We start from the raw sequence: 16,550 nt of genomic DNA on the forward strand, positions 1-16,550 counted from the left end.
TTCCCCTCCACCTTAAATGGTGCAGAGCTTAGGCTACAGGAGGCTGAATGTAACTGCGGTGCTGTTCTGTGATCTGACATGCCCTTGCAGTTCTGAGCAGGCTGCAGTTTAACTATGATTTAATACTGATAGCATGAATAGCATATTTATTATTTATATATACATAATAAATTTACCAGTGTTACATATACACATATATATATATATATATATATATATATATATATAGATTGGGCCTTGTCCAACATTGCTACATTATCAAGGCCAGGCTACCAGGCTATCCAAAACCACTACCAGTCACATCCAACATCACTACTGGGCTTGTCCAAAACCTCTCCCACGGGCTCGCCCAACATCGCTACCGTTACATTAGCATGGCTTAGCTATCGGGCTCATCCAGAATCACTACCATGATGTTAGGGCGGCCCAGCTACCGGGCTTGTCCAACATCTCAGTCGCTGTGTTAATGGCTGACACCGATGTGCAAATGCACGTACATAAACAGCTTGTCAGCCCCTGTAGAGAAGTACTGCCAATAGAATAGGACTCTCTGGAGCTGATCAACATGTTCCTATTGGCACCATGCTGCCTATATGGCTATAAAGCCCCCCAGCATTGAGCTGTGGAGCAGTGAAAGAACTGTGTTCTCTGGAATTGTGCTTCATCCAGTACCTTTAGGATGAGTTGAGGAGTTGGAGATAAGGTGGGGTGAGCTAACTAATGATATAGTCCATATTTAATAAAAAAGGTCATTTCTTATACCATCACAGAAGATGTGAAATTTCGCTCTCAGTTGAGTTTAACTGCAGATCTCCACTGACAATGTTCTTTTAGTCTGCATTTCATGGCTGTAAAGTCGAGTCATGATGGATTAGCATATTATGCATGTCATCAGACTAATTGTGCTGCATAAATGTGCTCTTACACCCTTTTAACATTACAGTTAATGAACACACCCTGCAACTCACCAGAACACTTTTTAGATGAGTCATCCCATGCTGAGTAATTTGGTTATTAGACAGCACTAATGTCCTCAGACCAGACTTCTCGACTCTCAGACCATCGCAGAGTTCCTCCAGCCCTGCGAGTGGATTTGGGAAGGGTTCAGGCTGTAAACTTCATACACTGGCAGAATTAAAGGACCATGCACGTCTTTGGCTTCCTTGTCTACGATGAACCATTTAACCAGGCTAAGAACCAGTCATGCATTGCCTTTACCCTTTACCCCACCTCAGGGTTTGAAACTACTTCTCAAATAATTAAATAAATAAATAACAACATGTACCTATTGGCCAAGGGTGCCTAAACGTTTGCACCTATATGTATATACTCAGTCACATCAGAATATTAAGACCACCCCTAAGTTTGCAAAGAGCTAGGCCTCTTCTATCAGCACTGTGTAGATCTATAATTCCAGCCTGTATCCATCTGTTTCTCTGCAGACTCTGTTATTTGCCTCCTTTCACCCTGATCTGCAATGCTCAGGACCCCACAGGACTGACCACCACAGAGCAGACAGTAGTATTTGGGTAGATATCATACACAACACAAACGGATCATTGTGTGTATGGGGCACCATATCCAGAGAAGAAGAGGACCTGCACCTACGTCAATACGTCTGCTCGTATCATTTTTGTGGAGGGGAAAGCTCCAGGTAAAGGTGTTTGTGAGGCTTAGACGTTAACCTAAGAGCTAACCTTGTTACCTAACAGCCTCACAAGCACCTGATGAGTCCGCTTCACTGGATGTTCTGGTGTTCAAGAGGACGTTTGGGTGGATGTTCTAAATCAGGGCTGCTCAATCCTGGTCCTGGAGATCTACCACCAGATCCCACACAGCTGGCTCTAATGTTCAGTTGCTCCTGAAGGCCTTCATCATCTGGATCAGGTGTGTTAGATTCAGGGTGGAGCTAAACTGCAGGGTGGTAGATCTTCAGGACCATGACTGAGCAGCCCTGTTCTAAATGAAGAGCCCTCAAGCACAACACCAACACGTCTTTATAACGCTGTTGTTGCTCAAGCTAAATTCTCCTCGTCCTCAGCTATGGTGACACCCTCTAACCGAGCATATCACACTACTCACAGTATGTTTATTAGCACTGTGGACGGAATATATACCACTGGACTCGCTGTAGCACCGGACAGATGGCCGCTTCTCATTGTTTAATGGTAAATAAGGTGGATACAGTAAGCGGGGCGGATATAACTAGCCGAGTTCATTCCAAACCAGGGGTGGTCATAATATTCTGATATGACAGCATTATGATATTGTTCATTCATTTTTTTACAACGAATGTTGCCACAAAGTAGCTTTACAGAGATCCGGGTCCGAGCCTCTTTTCAAATAAGCCACTGGCGACACTGGGGTTGAGAGGAAGAAACCTTGAGAGGGACCTAGACTCAACAGGGCATCCCGCAACTCCTCAGGTGGACAACAGAATATGGCAAATGTGCCGTCGAGCCATAATACAAGCCATTACACATGCATTGTAATAAAACCCACTTAACATAATTAATGATTGACTGTGTGGCAACATTTTTGTGTGTATAAAAGATGGTAATTGTGTTTTTTGGTCTATTTTTGAATTCTAAGCAATTTTTAATTCCAATTTTTGGAGGTTTTCTTCCAACAGTGATGCCAATGATGTGTCCATTGTGGAAAGAGTGCACTGGGACATTAAACCCGCCCTTACCTGAGTCGGATATGGCGTTATTTCGGAGGTCGAGGGTTTGCAGAGTGTGGTTGTATTTCAGTAGCTCTCCTAACTGCATGGCGTCCTGGTAGCTGTTGAGCTCATTGTCACACAGGCAAAGTTCCTGCAGAGCGACGTTCTTCTTCAGGGCCCCCACTCAGGAGAACAAAGAGGAAATCATCTTAACACCTGGAGCTGCTAACCACCATTATTTCATTACAGAGAGCCGTGAATATCTCATTGTGGAATAATGGGGTGAAAAGGGAGAGAATTGAAATATTAGCAGGGAAATGAAAAATAAATAAAAATGCATGAGCGCCGCGAGCTAGTTCCCCCTGAAACACCCTTTCCAGACGAGACCCAGAAGTTCTGTCAGACCAACTTCATTACCCGAGCCCTGACTATTTACATCATTGCGATTACCATGGTCATCACTGCAATCGACAACATCATTATGTGTCCTTTCAGGACAGGGACCCTTTCATGGGCTATTTGTCTGTGGCCTCACACAGCCGTCTGTCCGGATCAATGCGGCAGATTTGATCAGACCCTTTTGGTTGCATGCCGAATGCCAACATCGCCATCACGCACAGTAGGAACCAAATGGGGGGATCGTTGGATTGATTGGTGGGAGTCCACTCTGCGAGCCAGCAAGTCCCGCAATCAGGGCCCCACCGATCAATAGCAATGATCGGCAGCTGGGCGTCCCGCCGAGAAAGCATAGGGGGCGGCCGCACGGCCCCAAAATATCAAACGGATCCAGACATTGCTTAAAGAAACAGAGCCCCACGAGCAGGATGTGCCACCGGAGTCCTCCCACTCATTTAAGGTCTTCTCACACTGCTCTCGCTAATGGCCCGTGTCCAGAGTGGCTCTTGCTCTTCTCCGCTGAGACATTACCGCCATCAAACAGCTGCAGCTCAGCCTAATCTGGACATTAAAGCCAAAAAGGACAAGAGGCTCAACAAACTGTGCACGCAATAAAACGCACAGGAAGACCATTACAATTACAACTAATGAGTTTCAGTCAATTAGTTATGACTTCTCACAGCTGTCCATCAAACAGATTTCTGCACCCGCAGACCACCACGAAGTTCCTCTAGTCTGGAGAGGGAAGTCTGGGAGCTTCATGTTAGCAGGCTGTAACAGTACTGTACTGTACAGTACTGTACTGTAAACGTTGTAAAGCATTGCACTGTATTGAATAAGTGTTAAAATAGCTAAAATCAAGACAATGCAATACAGTCCATACAGCAAAAATAAGGAGCGTCTAAAATCTTTAATAAAACCATATTTAATAATCTTAAAAATACCTTATTGTATTGTATTGCATATCGTCACTGTCAGAAAAAGGAAAGAGCTTTCAATGTAAGCCAATATAAGCATTTTGGAGCATTTTCTATTTCTCCATTCTTCATGAAATTCTGATACAGCTAAATTGGAGATATAAGGTTTTTGAAGGACAGTGACAATATATAATATTTGCTTGTGCAGTAGCTGTTAGATTTCTGGTAAGATTTTTATAGACCCGTCTCATAAGCATATATTACTGTTAACATGTTACCATACAAATACACTGCATTTCATACAAAATCATTTCTTTAAATATTTATATTAAATATATTGCATTTACCAAATACACTTAAAAACTTATATTTTATATGTTTGTTATATTTTATATGTATATTTTAAGTATATGAGGGAAATATTAAACACAATTTCATGTTAAAATATGAACATGACAAACAATTACACAGTACAAATGTAGTTTTTGGATTATTGGATCTTTTTTTTAAATTGAGAACTAAACAGATGTATTTTAAAATATATTTCATAAAAAATAAATTCATTACTGTCATGAATAACAGCAGTTTTATGGGCCCTAAAATAGAACCCTGAGGCACTCCTAAAAAAAACAAAAAAACAAAAAAAACTAAATAATAAATAATGAATAATAAACCATAAAGTTAAAGAGGTTAAGTTATTAAAAATGCAATACAAATAAATGGGAATAGAAATTGTATAAATGCCAAATAAGTCTATGTTTAAATAAATACATTTTAAATTAAATTAAACTTTAAATTTAACAATGCAGTTACATTTCTAAATATATGGGTTTGAACAGCACAGTGAAGTGATCAATTAAGAGCACAGATTCATTAAACATAAACATACATGTTTTTCATAATGTAGGAGATTAAATATAATCTCTGATCCAGGGAAAACAGGATCTCGGCTTAACAACCATGGCGCTTCATTTAGTTCTACTGACTGAAGAATGACTGCAATGGTAAAAACATGAACTAATAGGCCAACTGCGAGCTGAGGCCCTAGCCATGACATACTGCACTAACTGTAAGCTAACTGTATGGTAGCATCCTAGACCTGAGCTAGCTCAGAGTTAACACACTAGCCCAAAGCTAATGCACCAGTCCTGAACTAATTGCTACCCAATATAATTTAATAGTTTGCAATTAGTATTAAATAATTGCAATGATGCATTATTAAAATACATAATCTGATATTCATACCAAACAATCACCCCACGGGGGGAGGGGGGTCACAGTCAGTGCCACATATTTGCTCAGAGAATATGTGGTAAATGCTATTAGGGTGAATACGTTAGTTTACCACCCAGGTATTGGGTACTGGATTTGCACTGTATTGTGGGAACTGTAGTCTCGTAGAAACGTACAGTGTGCTGACATACTTACACTTCACTTCTTAAATGAACACATTACAGGCTGTACTGGCCACCTCTGGGGGGCGCTATACCGCTTTACATGGAGCAAATGAAATATAAAGAAATTACTTTTTTTTTTTCGTTTGTTTGTTTTTTGAATTATTTTTTTCCCCAATTTTCTCCCCAATTTAGCTGAGCCAATTAACCCACCCACTCAGTAGGACTCCCCCAAACACCTGCAATGGTCACGACACTCGCAGGATGAGGACAAGCACATGCCTCCTCCAATACACATGAAGTCAGACCCCTCCCCTTTTTTTTTACTGCGCCAGGGAACGCACCAGATCCCCAGCTCCAATCCCCAGATCCTGTGTAGTGTCACATTGTGAATGAGGAGGGGATGGAGTTAGTCCTTGGGCACTGACCAGCACACTAACCAGGATACAGCCGCACAGCCCAGTACACTGGACTGTCCCACCTCGACAGGCCGTCTGTAGATCTACGGTATATTTACTGTACCGCAGGGGCCTGTCTGTCTCTGCACGGCCATGGCTGAAGTGTTGTGTCTTTAAAGGAGCTCATATTCAGGGAGCGACTCTCTCTCACAGTGAGCTGGCCACAGCGGCTCCGGCGGATCGGTGCAACAGTGTGTAAAGTGACAGGCAGAAGATTAGGACATCTAATCCTGGCCGAGTCTGACTGTTAGGGTCACGGGGCCAAAATCTGCCACTCCTCTCCTCTCGCTGTCCTCCGTCATCTGTTCCTGCTGGCCAGGGCCATGCATGGACAATGCTCGCTCACTCACTTCTACACACACACACACACACACACAAACACACACACCTCACCCTGGGCCAGCACGGACGGTGTACACAATACGACAAGACTCTTGGACCGTTATCAGAACTGTAGCCTTTCACAGATACACTGTGACTAATGATTAGGGGTCCAAGCACTAAAGCGGGATCTGGTGTATCTTTCCTTTATTGACAGACTGGCTTACACTTTTTAGGACAGTAGGCGAAGTGTTAGGAGTCTGTAAATGTAATTTCCCAAGAATTTACTGATAATTAAACAGGAAGGGGTTCAGTGTGAACTCCTGGCGAAGTTGATGCGGCAGTTTACCCAGAAGAGCTCCTGGGTAATTACTAGGAGGCTCATGTGTGAATAGAAGCTGATACACTATCTGAAAATACAGTGTCATCTAAATTACAGTCAGCAAATTGGAATTACGTGGAATTTTGTGACTTCCATACTCTTCTGTGTTTCTTTACAGGAAGGTATTTTATACATGTGCTGTTGGGCTTTCATGCTGAGGTCAGAACCCAGATGCCCTGTTGCCCAATATAAAATATTTATATTCATGAGTTTTTCATTAGTTTTCAATTTTATTTTATTTTATTTTTTTGTTTGTTTCAATTCATTTAATAATTATATTAATTATATCTTCTTGGTCAGGGTTGCGACAGTTCCAGAGCCCATCTGGAGGCATGGGGCGCAAGCCAGGATCTCCCAGGATAAGAGGCCAGTCTGATTCAAAGTGTTAAAAAAATTATAATTTTCTGAAATATATTTTAGTTTATTTTTGACAGAATTTTGTTTTTTAGTTTTATCTCTTGGTATCATGACAAAAGATCAGCAGCCGGAGTCCGAGAGAGCACAATTGGCCACCCCCTTATCACTCTTAAAGTAATGTTTAGGGGTCGCGTTCTTGTCCAGGCCGGAAACCAAACCCTAAGCTTTTCATCAACCGCTATTACGCCAATAAACTAATAAACTAAACTGAAACAGCTGGAATTAGTGTAGAAATCTACACTAGAAACACACACTACATGTCCAAATATTTGTGGACACCCCTTTTAATGAATGCAGATGTGCAAATGCACACACATACACACACATGGCTTGTCTAGTCCCTGGAGAGAGGTACTGCCAGTAGAATAGGGCTCTCTGGAACAAACACGAACCTACTGGCACCATGCCTAACTTCACCGTGGGGTAGAGGGGAGGGTTATAAAGGCCACCAGCATTATTGTTTTTGGAGTGACCTGGGGAGTTGGGGATGAGTTGGGGAACTCATAAATATAATAATCCATGTTTCTACTTGGTGGTCGGTGTGGTGCAACAGATAACACCACTGTCTGCCACTGAGCTACAAAATTCTGTGGGAGACTGGGGTTCGATTCCTGGTCTGGGTGACTATGCTGCGCTACACCAATAAGAGTCCTTGGGCAAGACTCCTAACACTGCATTGGCCCTCCTCTGTAATACAAGTAACCTTGTAAGTCGCTCTGGATAAGAGCATCAGCTAAAATAAATGTAAATGAGGTATGGTGGTGATCACTGAATGCAATCAACTCTTTACAGCAATGCTTCTCCATAATATAGTAGGTAGGTAAGTCTTCTTTTTTGGACAGTAGAGACAGTTACTCCAACAGAAGCAGAAGAAACTCTTTAAAATCTCTTGATTTCAGAAGAAACAATGAATGAGCCGGTGTCCCGGTATTTATATACCAATACATATAGTATTTTTCACATCTTTAAATTTAAAGTGTGCATCATTTATCATTTCCACATAAATAAAATGTAATATATTAACACCAAAAATATGTAATCTGTAAAAATGAACTCCTAGTTTATTATTCAGTTATTAATTCTACTGCTGAAACTATTATAATTTAACCAGGATCCTTTTTTTGTGTAGCTTCTTTTTAGGAGTGCCTCAGGGTTCTATTCTAGGGCCCATAAAACTGCTGCTATTCAGTTATGAGAGGCTTACTGAGTTCAAGAGATTATTAATATTATTAAAGTCTGCAAAAACTAAACTTCAGACCCAGGATCGGTGCACCTCGCCGAACCTTATTCTCTCGAAATGCATTTGTTAAGTATTATCTTCCAGCTGTTTCAGTACTCTCTCTCTCATTGGGAGTTTTCTAGCACCTCCGGTGCGTGTGGCGTGAGGAGCATACCGAGTGTGAAGAGGGGCTTGCCACTGAGGCAGGTGTTTTCAAGGTGTAGCACTGTCAGTCTGCTGGAGAGGAGGGCTTTTGACAGGGCCTGCGCGGGATACTCCAGCAGGGGGATGTTACAGGCATCCAGTCTCCACAGGCATCCACTCTGAAGAGGCCAGACAGCAAGCCATCACCGAGAAAGAGAGAGGAAGAGAGAGAGAGAGAGAGAGAGAGAGAGGGAGGGAGGGAGTGAAAATGGCCTGATTCTGCCCTTTCTACGGACTGGTCTCTCTACCTTTCCAGTCTTTCATCAAACACCAGCCCGTCTGAAGGAGCCGAGAAACGTCAAACCCGAAGAAAACAACTGTGACAGGAGGCTGCTATAGATCTAGAGGCCATTGTTAGGTTTCATCCCCTAGTCCACCACTTCAAAAGTGTCCAGATTTTTTTATTCCTTCCTTTTGTTGTTGGTGAAAAATTCGACTGATCTCGCGTAATACCACCTAAGAGCATCGCCTTTGGTTTGACCATTGAAGTCCGCAGAACCATGAGGGGTAGTTCGACTGTCTTTCATCTAGCTACACTGCTAATTGAACATAATATCCTCGTGAACTTAAGTGAAGTGTAATGATATCCATTAAAATCAAAGTGTGAATACAGCAATATCCTGCGGTGTGAATATTTTCATCTATGATGCATGATAATTCATTACTTTGGATGCACCTGGAATACAAATCAGGTGGAAGATCAAACCCGAGAGCTGAGAAGCAGCGCTGCTCGCACTCCAACAGCAGCTCTGTGTCTTCTGACTCGTAAATCCGTTCAAGGGTACAATTACATCCCTGCAGAATCTGATTTAAGTCTCAGCGTTAACACGGCGAGAAATATTTGATGAAAATCACAAAAAAAAGGCGGCCATAAATATTTGGACAGTGACATTACCTCAATGGATTTAAAGTAAAGTAAACAATGTGTAGGTTTTTAGCTTTCATTCAAGAGGCTTAATGCAAATATCTTATGAACCATTTACGAATTAGACAACAAATGGACTCCCACCTCTTTTAATGAGGCTACTTTTGGTTGCACCCATTGCTGACACAGATGTGCAAATGCATACGTACACACACATAGCTTGTCTAGTCCCTGTAGAGAAGTTTTACCAATAGAATAGACTAGACTCTGTGGAGCAGATAATCATAACCCTATTGGCACCATGTCTTCCTCTTCAATTAGAGCATTCGTTTTAAGAACTGGCTTTTTTTTTGGGCCTAATAATTTGGCTTCCTTAACTTGCATCAACAACTTTTTGGACCACGTGTTGAGAGGTTCCAAAAAATGCATCACCTGCAATAACAATCATGTGTAAACCTTGGTGTTAAACATACTGATTGCCTTGTTTCTGATCCATTGTGGTGATGCGCAGAGGCAAAATTGCAAAATCTGTGTCACTGTCCAAATACTTATGGACATTTAACTCTATGACCAACTTGGCTTGATTTTGCCTTATCTAATAGCCATGTCAATCCACATCCCATGAGCTCTGCCAGTATACGTAGGGAGGCATGAGCTACAGATCATGCAAAACCAAAGTAAACAGAGAGGAAAGGTTACGTTCTTCATTACGTTCTTCTGTTTGGACGCAGCAAAAACATGCGGTCAGTAAAAGCATCATCATAAACATCACCTGTTTGAGCAGACGAGAGAGAGCCTGCCAGCCTGAGACACCTATACCGGCAGTGGAGGAAATGTCCAGGTGTGTGGCCGATTCATAGTATAAAATCATGTCCATCAGTGAGGACGCTCCCTACAGAGAGAAGGGAAACACTGTGTCAGCAGTAATAACTTACAGTAGCACATCTTTATACTGTACATATTAATATAGGTGTTTTTTTATATGTGAAAATTAATGCATCATGTTAATCGCTGCCTTTTGCCAACACACTACATGCCCCACATTTCTGGCCCATATTGTATGTCTATCACTTACATTTTCCTCAAGCTCCGCCCCCTGCAAGTTGATCAGACTGAACTGGACTGATTTCAGAATCTCCTCAAGAGACTCACACGAGCGGTAATCTAAACGAACACCTGCAGGAGAAAAAATCAACACAAAGTCTTAAGGCAACACTCCGGCACTTTTCAACCTAATCTGCATTCTATAATCTATAATCTATAATCTATAATCGATCAGTGCTGCATCTGAAACACACAGGTTATAACCCTGGATAAAATGTTTACTTTCCTGGTCTTAGTAAAAGTTGATGTCTTTTCAATACAGTAAAAATAAAAAGTAAAAATGTGTCTCATGAAACAATGCAGATGTTTTAATTTTTAATAAATTAGAATATAAATATTACAAAAGTACAATTTTAGTGCAGCGGCATGCAAAAGTGTGGGCACCCCGCTTACAATTTCTGCCACTAAGTTCTGTGGTCAGGGTGCAAGAGAGGTTTTCGACTGACAAGTCTGCCATGAAGGTCATACCTGTGCAGGTGTTGCTGCACAGTAGAACAGTGCACCACCTCTCCAGAGTCTGCTAAATCTTCCTATAGGGTCTTTTGCGGTCCATAAGCCTCACTTGAATGGGATTAGATGGGGTATTGTAATTATTACCAGAGTTTCTCAGTGATTTTAGTTCTGTGGGTCAAATGTACTGTGGGTCAACTGTAAAAAATGTAAAAGCTGTAAAATCCAGCTTTAGGAATGACACTGTTTGTGCAGCCTATAGCCCATGTACAGATTATGAACATGTAGCTGCTAAATTTTCACACTAAAATGCATCATTACTGTAAGCGGGTTATAAAATTAAGGGTTATTTATTAATTATAAGAGTTATCAGAATCAGAATCTGTCTATATATATAGAATCTCTATGTATTACACTGAGAGAGAAAAATACACTAAATAATAAATAAAATAAAAAATAATAAGTTAAAAAGTATTAAAGTAATAAAGTAAAATAAAAAACACCTTTTATGTACAGATTTAATTATATTAATTACATTTTTAAATAAACATTTACGGAAATTAACATCTGTACAGCTGTGCAAATAACCCTAGTATAAATGTTATAAAATCTATAAGAAGAAAGCAAAGCATTTTCAGGTATAGCCGTTTCCTGTAATTTGATCCTGTAATACTTTATCAGTGGCTACAGGACACTGGTGGCTATTTTGAAGGTCACAGCTGTAAGTAAATTGAGCTGCCACTCCTAAACCCTCCTTAGCCCATACGATTTGGTCATAAACATAACGAATGCCTGTAGTGAAATGACATCACTTCACCTCCCCATGTAAAACTAACCCCATCCAAATTGGGCTAAACATGGGTTTGGGTTGCCTTTCCAGCAATCCTATGAGCACTTCTCTCTGTTAGTTTTTTCTTCTTAACGTGACCTCCACCGTTCCTGTTAACTACCACTTCTTAATGGCGTTATGAACTGGGGAAACATTTCCAGAGTGCTGATTGATGGGATGAGGTTTGAGGACTCAGACTATTTATAAAATTCGAAATCTGCAGCACTTTGGTCTAGAAGAAACCACAGCACTAAGAAGCTTATTCGGGTCTGAGAATTTACTAAAAGGTTTAGGCATCTGTTTGGGTGCCTAAACCTGTCCATGGCACTGTGCATGTATACTAAAATGCTGCTTGAGCAAGAGTAAAACTCAGTAAAACTCAGTAAAACAGTAAAAAGGTTTTATGCCATATCCACTTTTAGTTCAAATCCCATAAAGGTCTTCTTCTGGTGAGTCCACCATGAAGGTTATATTAGTGCAGGTTTTGCTGCACAGTAGAACAGTGCACCACCACCCCAGAGTTAAATATTCCTGAAGGTTTTTTTTGCAGCCAAATAGGGGTTTGCTTTGCCTTTCCTGCAATCCTATGAGCAGTTCTCTCTCTTTTTGGGCTCGACCTCAACTTGACCTCCACCATTCCTGTTAACTGCCATTTTTGTACTGCATTACAAACTGAGGAAACGGCTAACCCTGAAAATGCTTTGCTATCTTTGTGTAGATTTCTGATTTCTGAGTGCTGGCTGATTATTTATTAATATTTGAAATCTGCATCTTTTGGCCTATCCTAACAATGACCATGGAGCTAATTAAGGGTCTGAGATCTTGGTGAAAGTTATCTAGCCCAGCTCAAATGGCCAAAGTTTTGCACTCCATTGTACATGTATAATGAAACACTGCTTTGAGGATGGTAAACTTCAGGCTTATGCCATTTCCACTTTCAGTTTGAATCCAAGGAAGGTCTACTTCTGATTTGTGCAGGAGTCGCTGCACAGTAGAACAGTGCACCACCACTCCAGAGTTAAATATTCCTGAAGGTCTTTTTTTGGGCTCGACCTCAACTTGACCTCCACCGTTCCTGTTAACTGCCATTTTTGTACTGCATTACAAACTGAGGAAACGGCTAACCCTGAAAATGCTTTGCTATCTTTGGTAGATTTCTGATTTCTGAGTGCTGACTGATTATTTATTAATACTTGAAATCTGCATCTTTAGGCCTATCCTAATAATGACCATGAAGACGCCATAGCACTAACAAGCTAATTAAGGTCTTAGACCTTGGTGAAAGTTATCTAGCCCAGCTCAAATGGCCAGACTTTTGCACTCCGATGTGCATGTAAAATGAAACACTGCTTTGAGGATGATAAAACTCAGGCTTATGCCATGTCCACTTTCCGTTCGAATCCAAGGAAGGTCTACTGCACAGTAGAACAGTGCACCACCACTCCAGAGATAGAGTCCAGAGAGTCCCTACAGTCTACTGCAGTCACGCAGGGCTTTTCATTGGCCTTTCCAGCAATCCTACGAGCCTTCCAGACCTCAGCTTGACCTCCACCCACCATTCCCAGTTTAACTCCAAACACAGATACAGCATTCTGAGCACGAAACAGACCCGGATACAGACGGCGGCTCACTATTCCACCTCTACTACAGATGCAGCAGATAGAGACTAGTTTGAAAAACTCAGGAGCATTCCTTCAACAAGCAAAAGTGCCCGTCCTCCCGCGGAAATCAAAGTCCTGAAATCAGCGCAGTGCCGCGGCGGCGCACACCCGTCCCAAATCTAACGGTGCGGACTTTGAATTCGGCAGCTCTACAGATGTGACTTGGTGGTTGGTGTTCATTAAAGAGCCAAAGAACGGCGCGCGAACGCGATCACGTCCTCCGCGGAGAGGAAAATCAAAGAGCCGCTGATTATTCAGGAACAGATGACTTTTAAACAAAGCCTAGAGAAACACTTTGATGGCCACAGCAGTGCGTCTTTATTAGGCCCGCGCCGCGCAAGCCCTCTCCGCCTCATAAACTCTTATCTTCCTGGTCGGGGAGAAGCCGGATCGCTCACAGCCGCGCGCTGGAGAGGCGATAATTTATTCATCATTAGCATAATCATTTGTAAAATTATTTTTACAATAATCACTTAACTGTACCGTACATGGGGGGAGGGGGGGGGGGTCCGCAAAATCCCATTTTTCTAATCCCCCTCTGCCAACCTCAGATAATGATACTGAGTCTCCGAGTCAGATGTCATCAAGCGCGTGACACGGTGCAGGGAGCTGGAACACGCTGACCCGCATTTAAAATCTCCCATCCACTCCTATCAATAACCGCCGCTACACTCATCAAAGGGACAGAGGCTTAATCCGAGCCCCGCAGGATCTGCGTGTAGATTTCAATTAAGAGGCCTGACAAAGTTTCCGATGTTATCTCACAGTATGGGGCGGAAGATTTCCCGCTGTTTGGGTCCAGTCGCACGTTTGGAAGCGGTGAAAAATGATGGTCATCTTGTACGGCTTGGAGCCTCCAGAACCGGCAAGCAAAGGTTTAACATGAAAAACGAACCTAAACAACCGCAAATTGGTCTATTTGTGTGCTTTGAGAGAGAGAGAGAGAGAGAGAGAGAGAGAGAGAGAGAGAGAGAGAGAGAGAGAGGAAGAGCGTGGCCTACAGCGCAGGCCTAATCCTGCTTACGAGGCTGACTGTATCTCCTCATTACTTTTTCCTATATCCCCATTCTGTAGAGAATTCCTGACAGATAGCTGTAAATCCCCTGTTCCAAACACTAATACGCAGCACTTAACTCTCTGAGTCTATGTTAAGGACTTACTGCATGAGTTCAAGTGTGACATCAGTTTACTGTGATTAGATTTATTTGTGGTAAATAAGATAAAGCCAAGTCAGTAGAAATAGTAGATACTGTGGTATAGTGATAGTACATAGTAGGGCTGGGTATCCCCACTGATTTCTCTAGTCGTATAATGATAGTACATAGTAGGGCTGGGTATCACCACTGACTTCCCTAGTCGTATAGTGATAGTACATAGTAGGGCTGGGTATCACCACTGATTTCTCTAGTCGTATAGTGATAGTACATAGTAGGGCTGGGTATCACCACTGATTTCTCTAGTCGTATAGTGATAGTACATAGTAGGGCTGGGTATCACCACTGATTTCTCTAGTCGTATAGTGATAGTACATAGTAGGGCTGGGTATCACCACTGACTTCCCTAGTCGTATAGTGATAGTACATAGTAGGGCTGGGTATCACCACTGATTTCTCTAGTCGTATAGTGATAGTACATAGTAGGGCTGGGTATCACCACTGATTTCTCTAGTCGTATAGTGATAGTACATAGTAGGGCTGGGTATCACCACTGACTTCCCTAGTCGTATAGTGATAGTACATAGTAGGGCTGGGTATCACCACTGATTTCTCTAGTCGTATAGTGATAGTACATAGTAGGGCTGGGTATCACCACTGATTTCTCTAGTCGTATAATGATAGTACATAGTAGGGCTGGGTATCACCACTGACTTCCCTAGTCGTATAGTGATAGTACATAGTAGGGCTGGGTATCACCACTGATTTCTCTAGTCGTATAGTGATAGTAGGGCTGGGTATCACCACTGACTTCCCTAGTCAATTCGAAAACAGAGCGTTTCAGTGAGAGTTTTATAAAGGGTCAGATATTATGGTCGTTTTTCAGGTTCCACTGTAAAATAGCTCCACACTGCAGAACCTCAACTCCTTTTGAGAGCATCCGCACTGCTGCTGCAGCCGGCTGGGGATAATGGCTGTTAATGGCATCTTGAGGACACCAGATGGCGCTCTAAACACCATGGCTAAACCAAAGACTCGGGACTGGATTGAGATTAAAATATCCAATACCCGATCCATTGAAATATGCCTGGATCGGCCGCATTGCCTATTTCTATCGCACCAAATTTTATTCAAATGACACCATTAACTTACCCAGATTTCCTGACATGTCTTTAAAACCGTTTTTTTATATATATTTCTTTCATTTTTATATTAATATTTTCAGATATTCTCAAATGCAAACCAAATAAAGTACACAGTCAAACAAACTATTTCAACCTGAGAAATTATTATTTAATAAAGCTACACAAATCAGCCATAATATTAAATCCACCTGCCTAATATTTAACATTATGTTGGCCAAAACAGCTCATACCCCCACCCCCCCCCCCACCCCCCCACCACCATCCTCGAGACATGGCCTCCACAATGTGAGTAAGTTGTGAGTTGGGGCCTCCATGACCCTGTCACTGCTTCACCGGACAGTTGTCCTTCCTAAGACCACTTTTGGAAGCCACTGCCCAATGCACACCAGGAACCTCCCACAAGACCTGCCCGATGTTTTGGAGATGTTCTGACCCAGTCATCTAGAACATCACACCTTAATTCTTGTCAAAGTGTCTCAATTGTTTTACTCTTTTTCCATTTTTTCTGCTTCAAAACCTTCATCACCTTCAAGAACCGACTATATATCCACCTCTTGACTATATATCCACCACTGAAATCAGATAACCAATGTTCTTCACTTCGCTTGTAAGCGGTTTTAAAGTTATGGCTGAATGGCGTATTCACCTAGGCAGTCATAAAGCTTCCTAAAGAGATGGACTGAAAGTACCTACTGCAGCAGAAGAGCACTTACAGTCAATAACAGTGGGAAATAGAGGGATGTATATGAGCTCAGAGGAGCAGAGGTAAAGAGAGCCTCCATCCCTCAAATCAAATTACAGTAATAATACAGTACTTTTTTTATGAACGCAATAATAAATTGTTTACAAAGTAAAAAAAATCTGTTCACTCACCCTTCAGATCGAGACACTTGGCTCGGATATTCAGACAGGTTATTTTCTGCAAAAGAAAAATAGAGAGAGAGAGAAAGAGGTGGAGAGACAGACAGG

The 16,550-nt window shown here is 41.9% G+C and overlaps 1 protein-coding gene across 1 annotated transcript in view; it reads right to left on the reverse strand.

The window, feature by feature from the left end:
• The window catches only part of LOC140564594 (protein phosphatase 1 regulatory subunit 37), a 52,918-nt gene that overhangs the window by 23,891 nt on the left and 12,477 nt on the right, over window positions 1-16,550 (reverse strand). Inside the window, exons 3-8 of the mRNA XM_072690194.1 lie at window positions 13,093-13,213; window positions 10,314-10,414; window positions 10,011-10,130; window positions 8,345-8,492; window positions 2,693-2,848; window positions 969-1,081 (exon numbers count right to left, since the gene is read on the reverse strand). Coding sequence (XP_072546295.1) covers window positions 969-1,081; window positions 2,693-2,848; window positions 8,345-8,492; window positions 10,011-10,130; window positions 10,314-10,414; window positions 13,093-13,213 — 759 coding nt within the window. The remainder of the gene's footprint in view (window positions 1-968; window positions 1,082-2,692; window positions 2,849-8,344; window positions 8,493-10,010; window positions 10,131-10,313; window positions 10,415-13,092; window positions 13,214-16,550) is intronic.

The sequence above is a fragment of the Salminus brasiliensis genome, chromosome 10 (assembly GCF_030463535.1).
Source record: "Salminus brasiliensis chromosome 10, fSalBra1.hap2, whole genome shotgun sequence".
Lineage (NCBI taxonomy): Eukaryota > Metazoa > Chordata > Actinopteri > Characiformes > Bryconidae > Salminus > Salminus brasiliensis.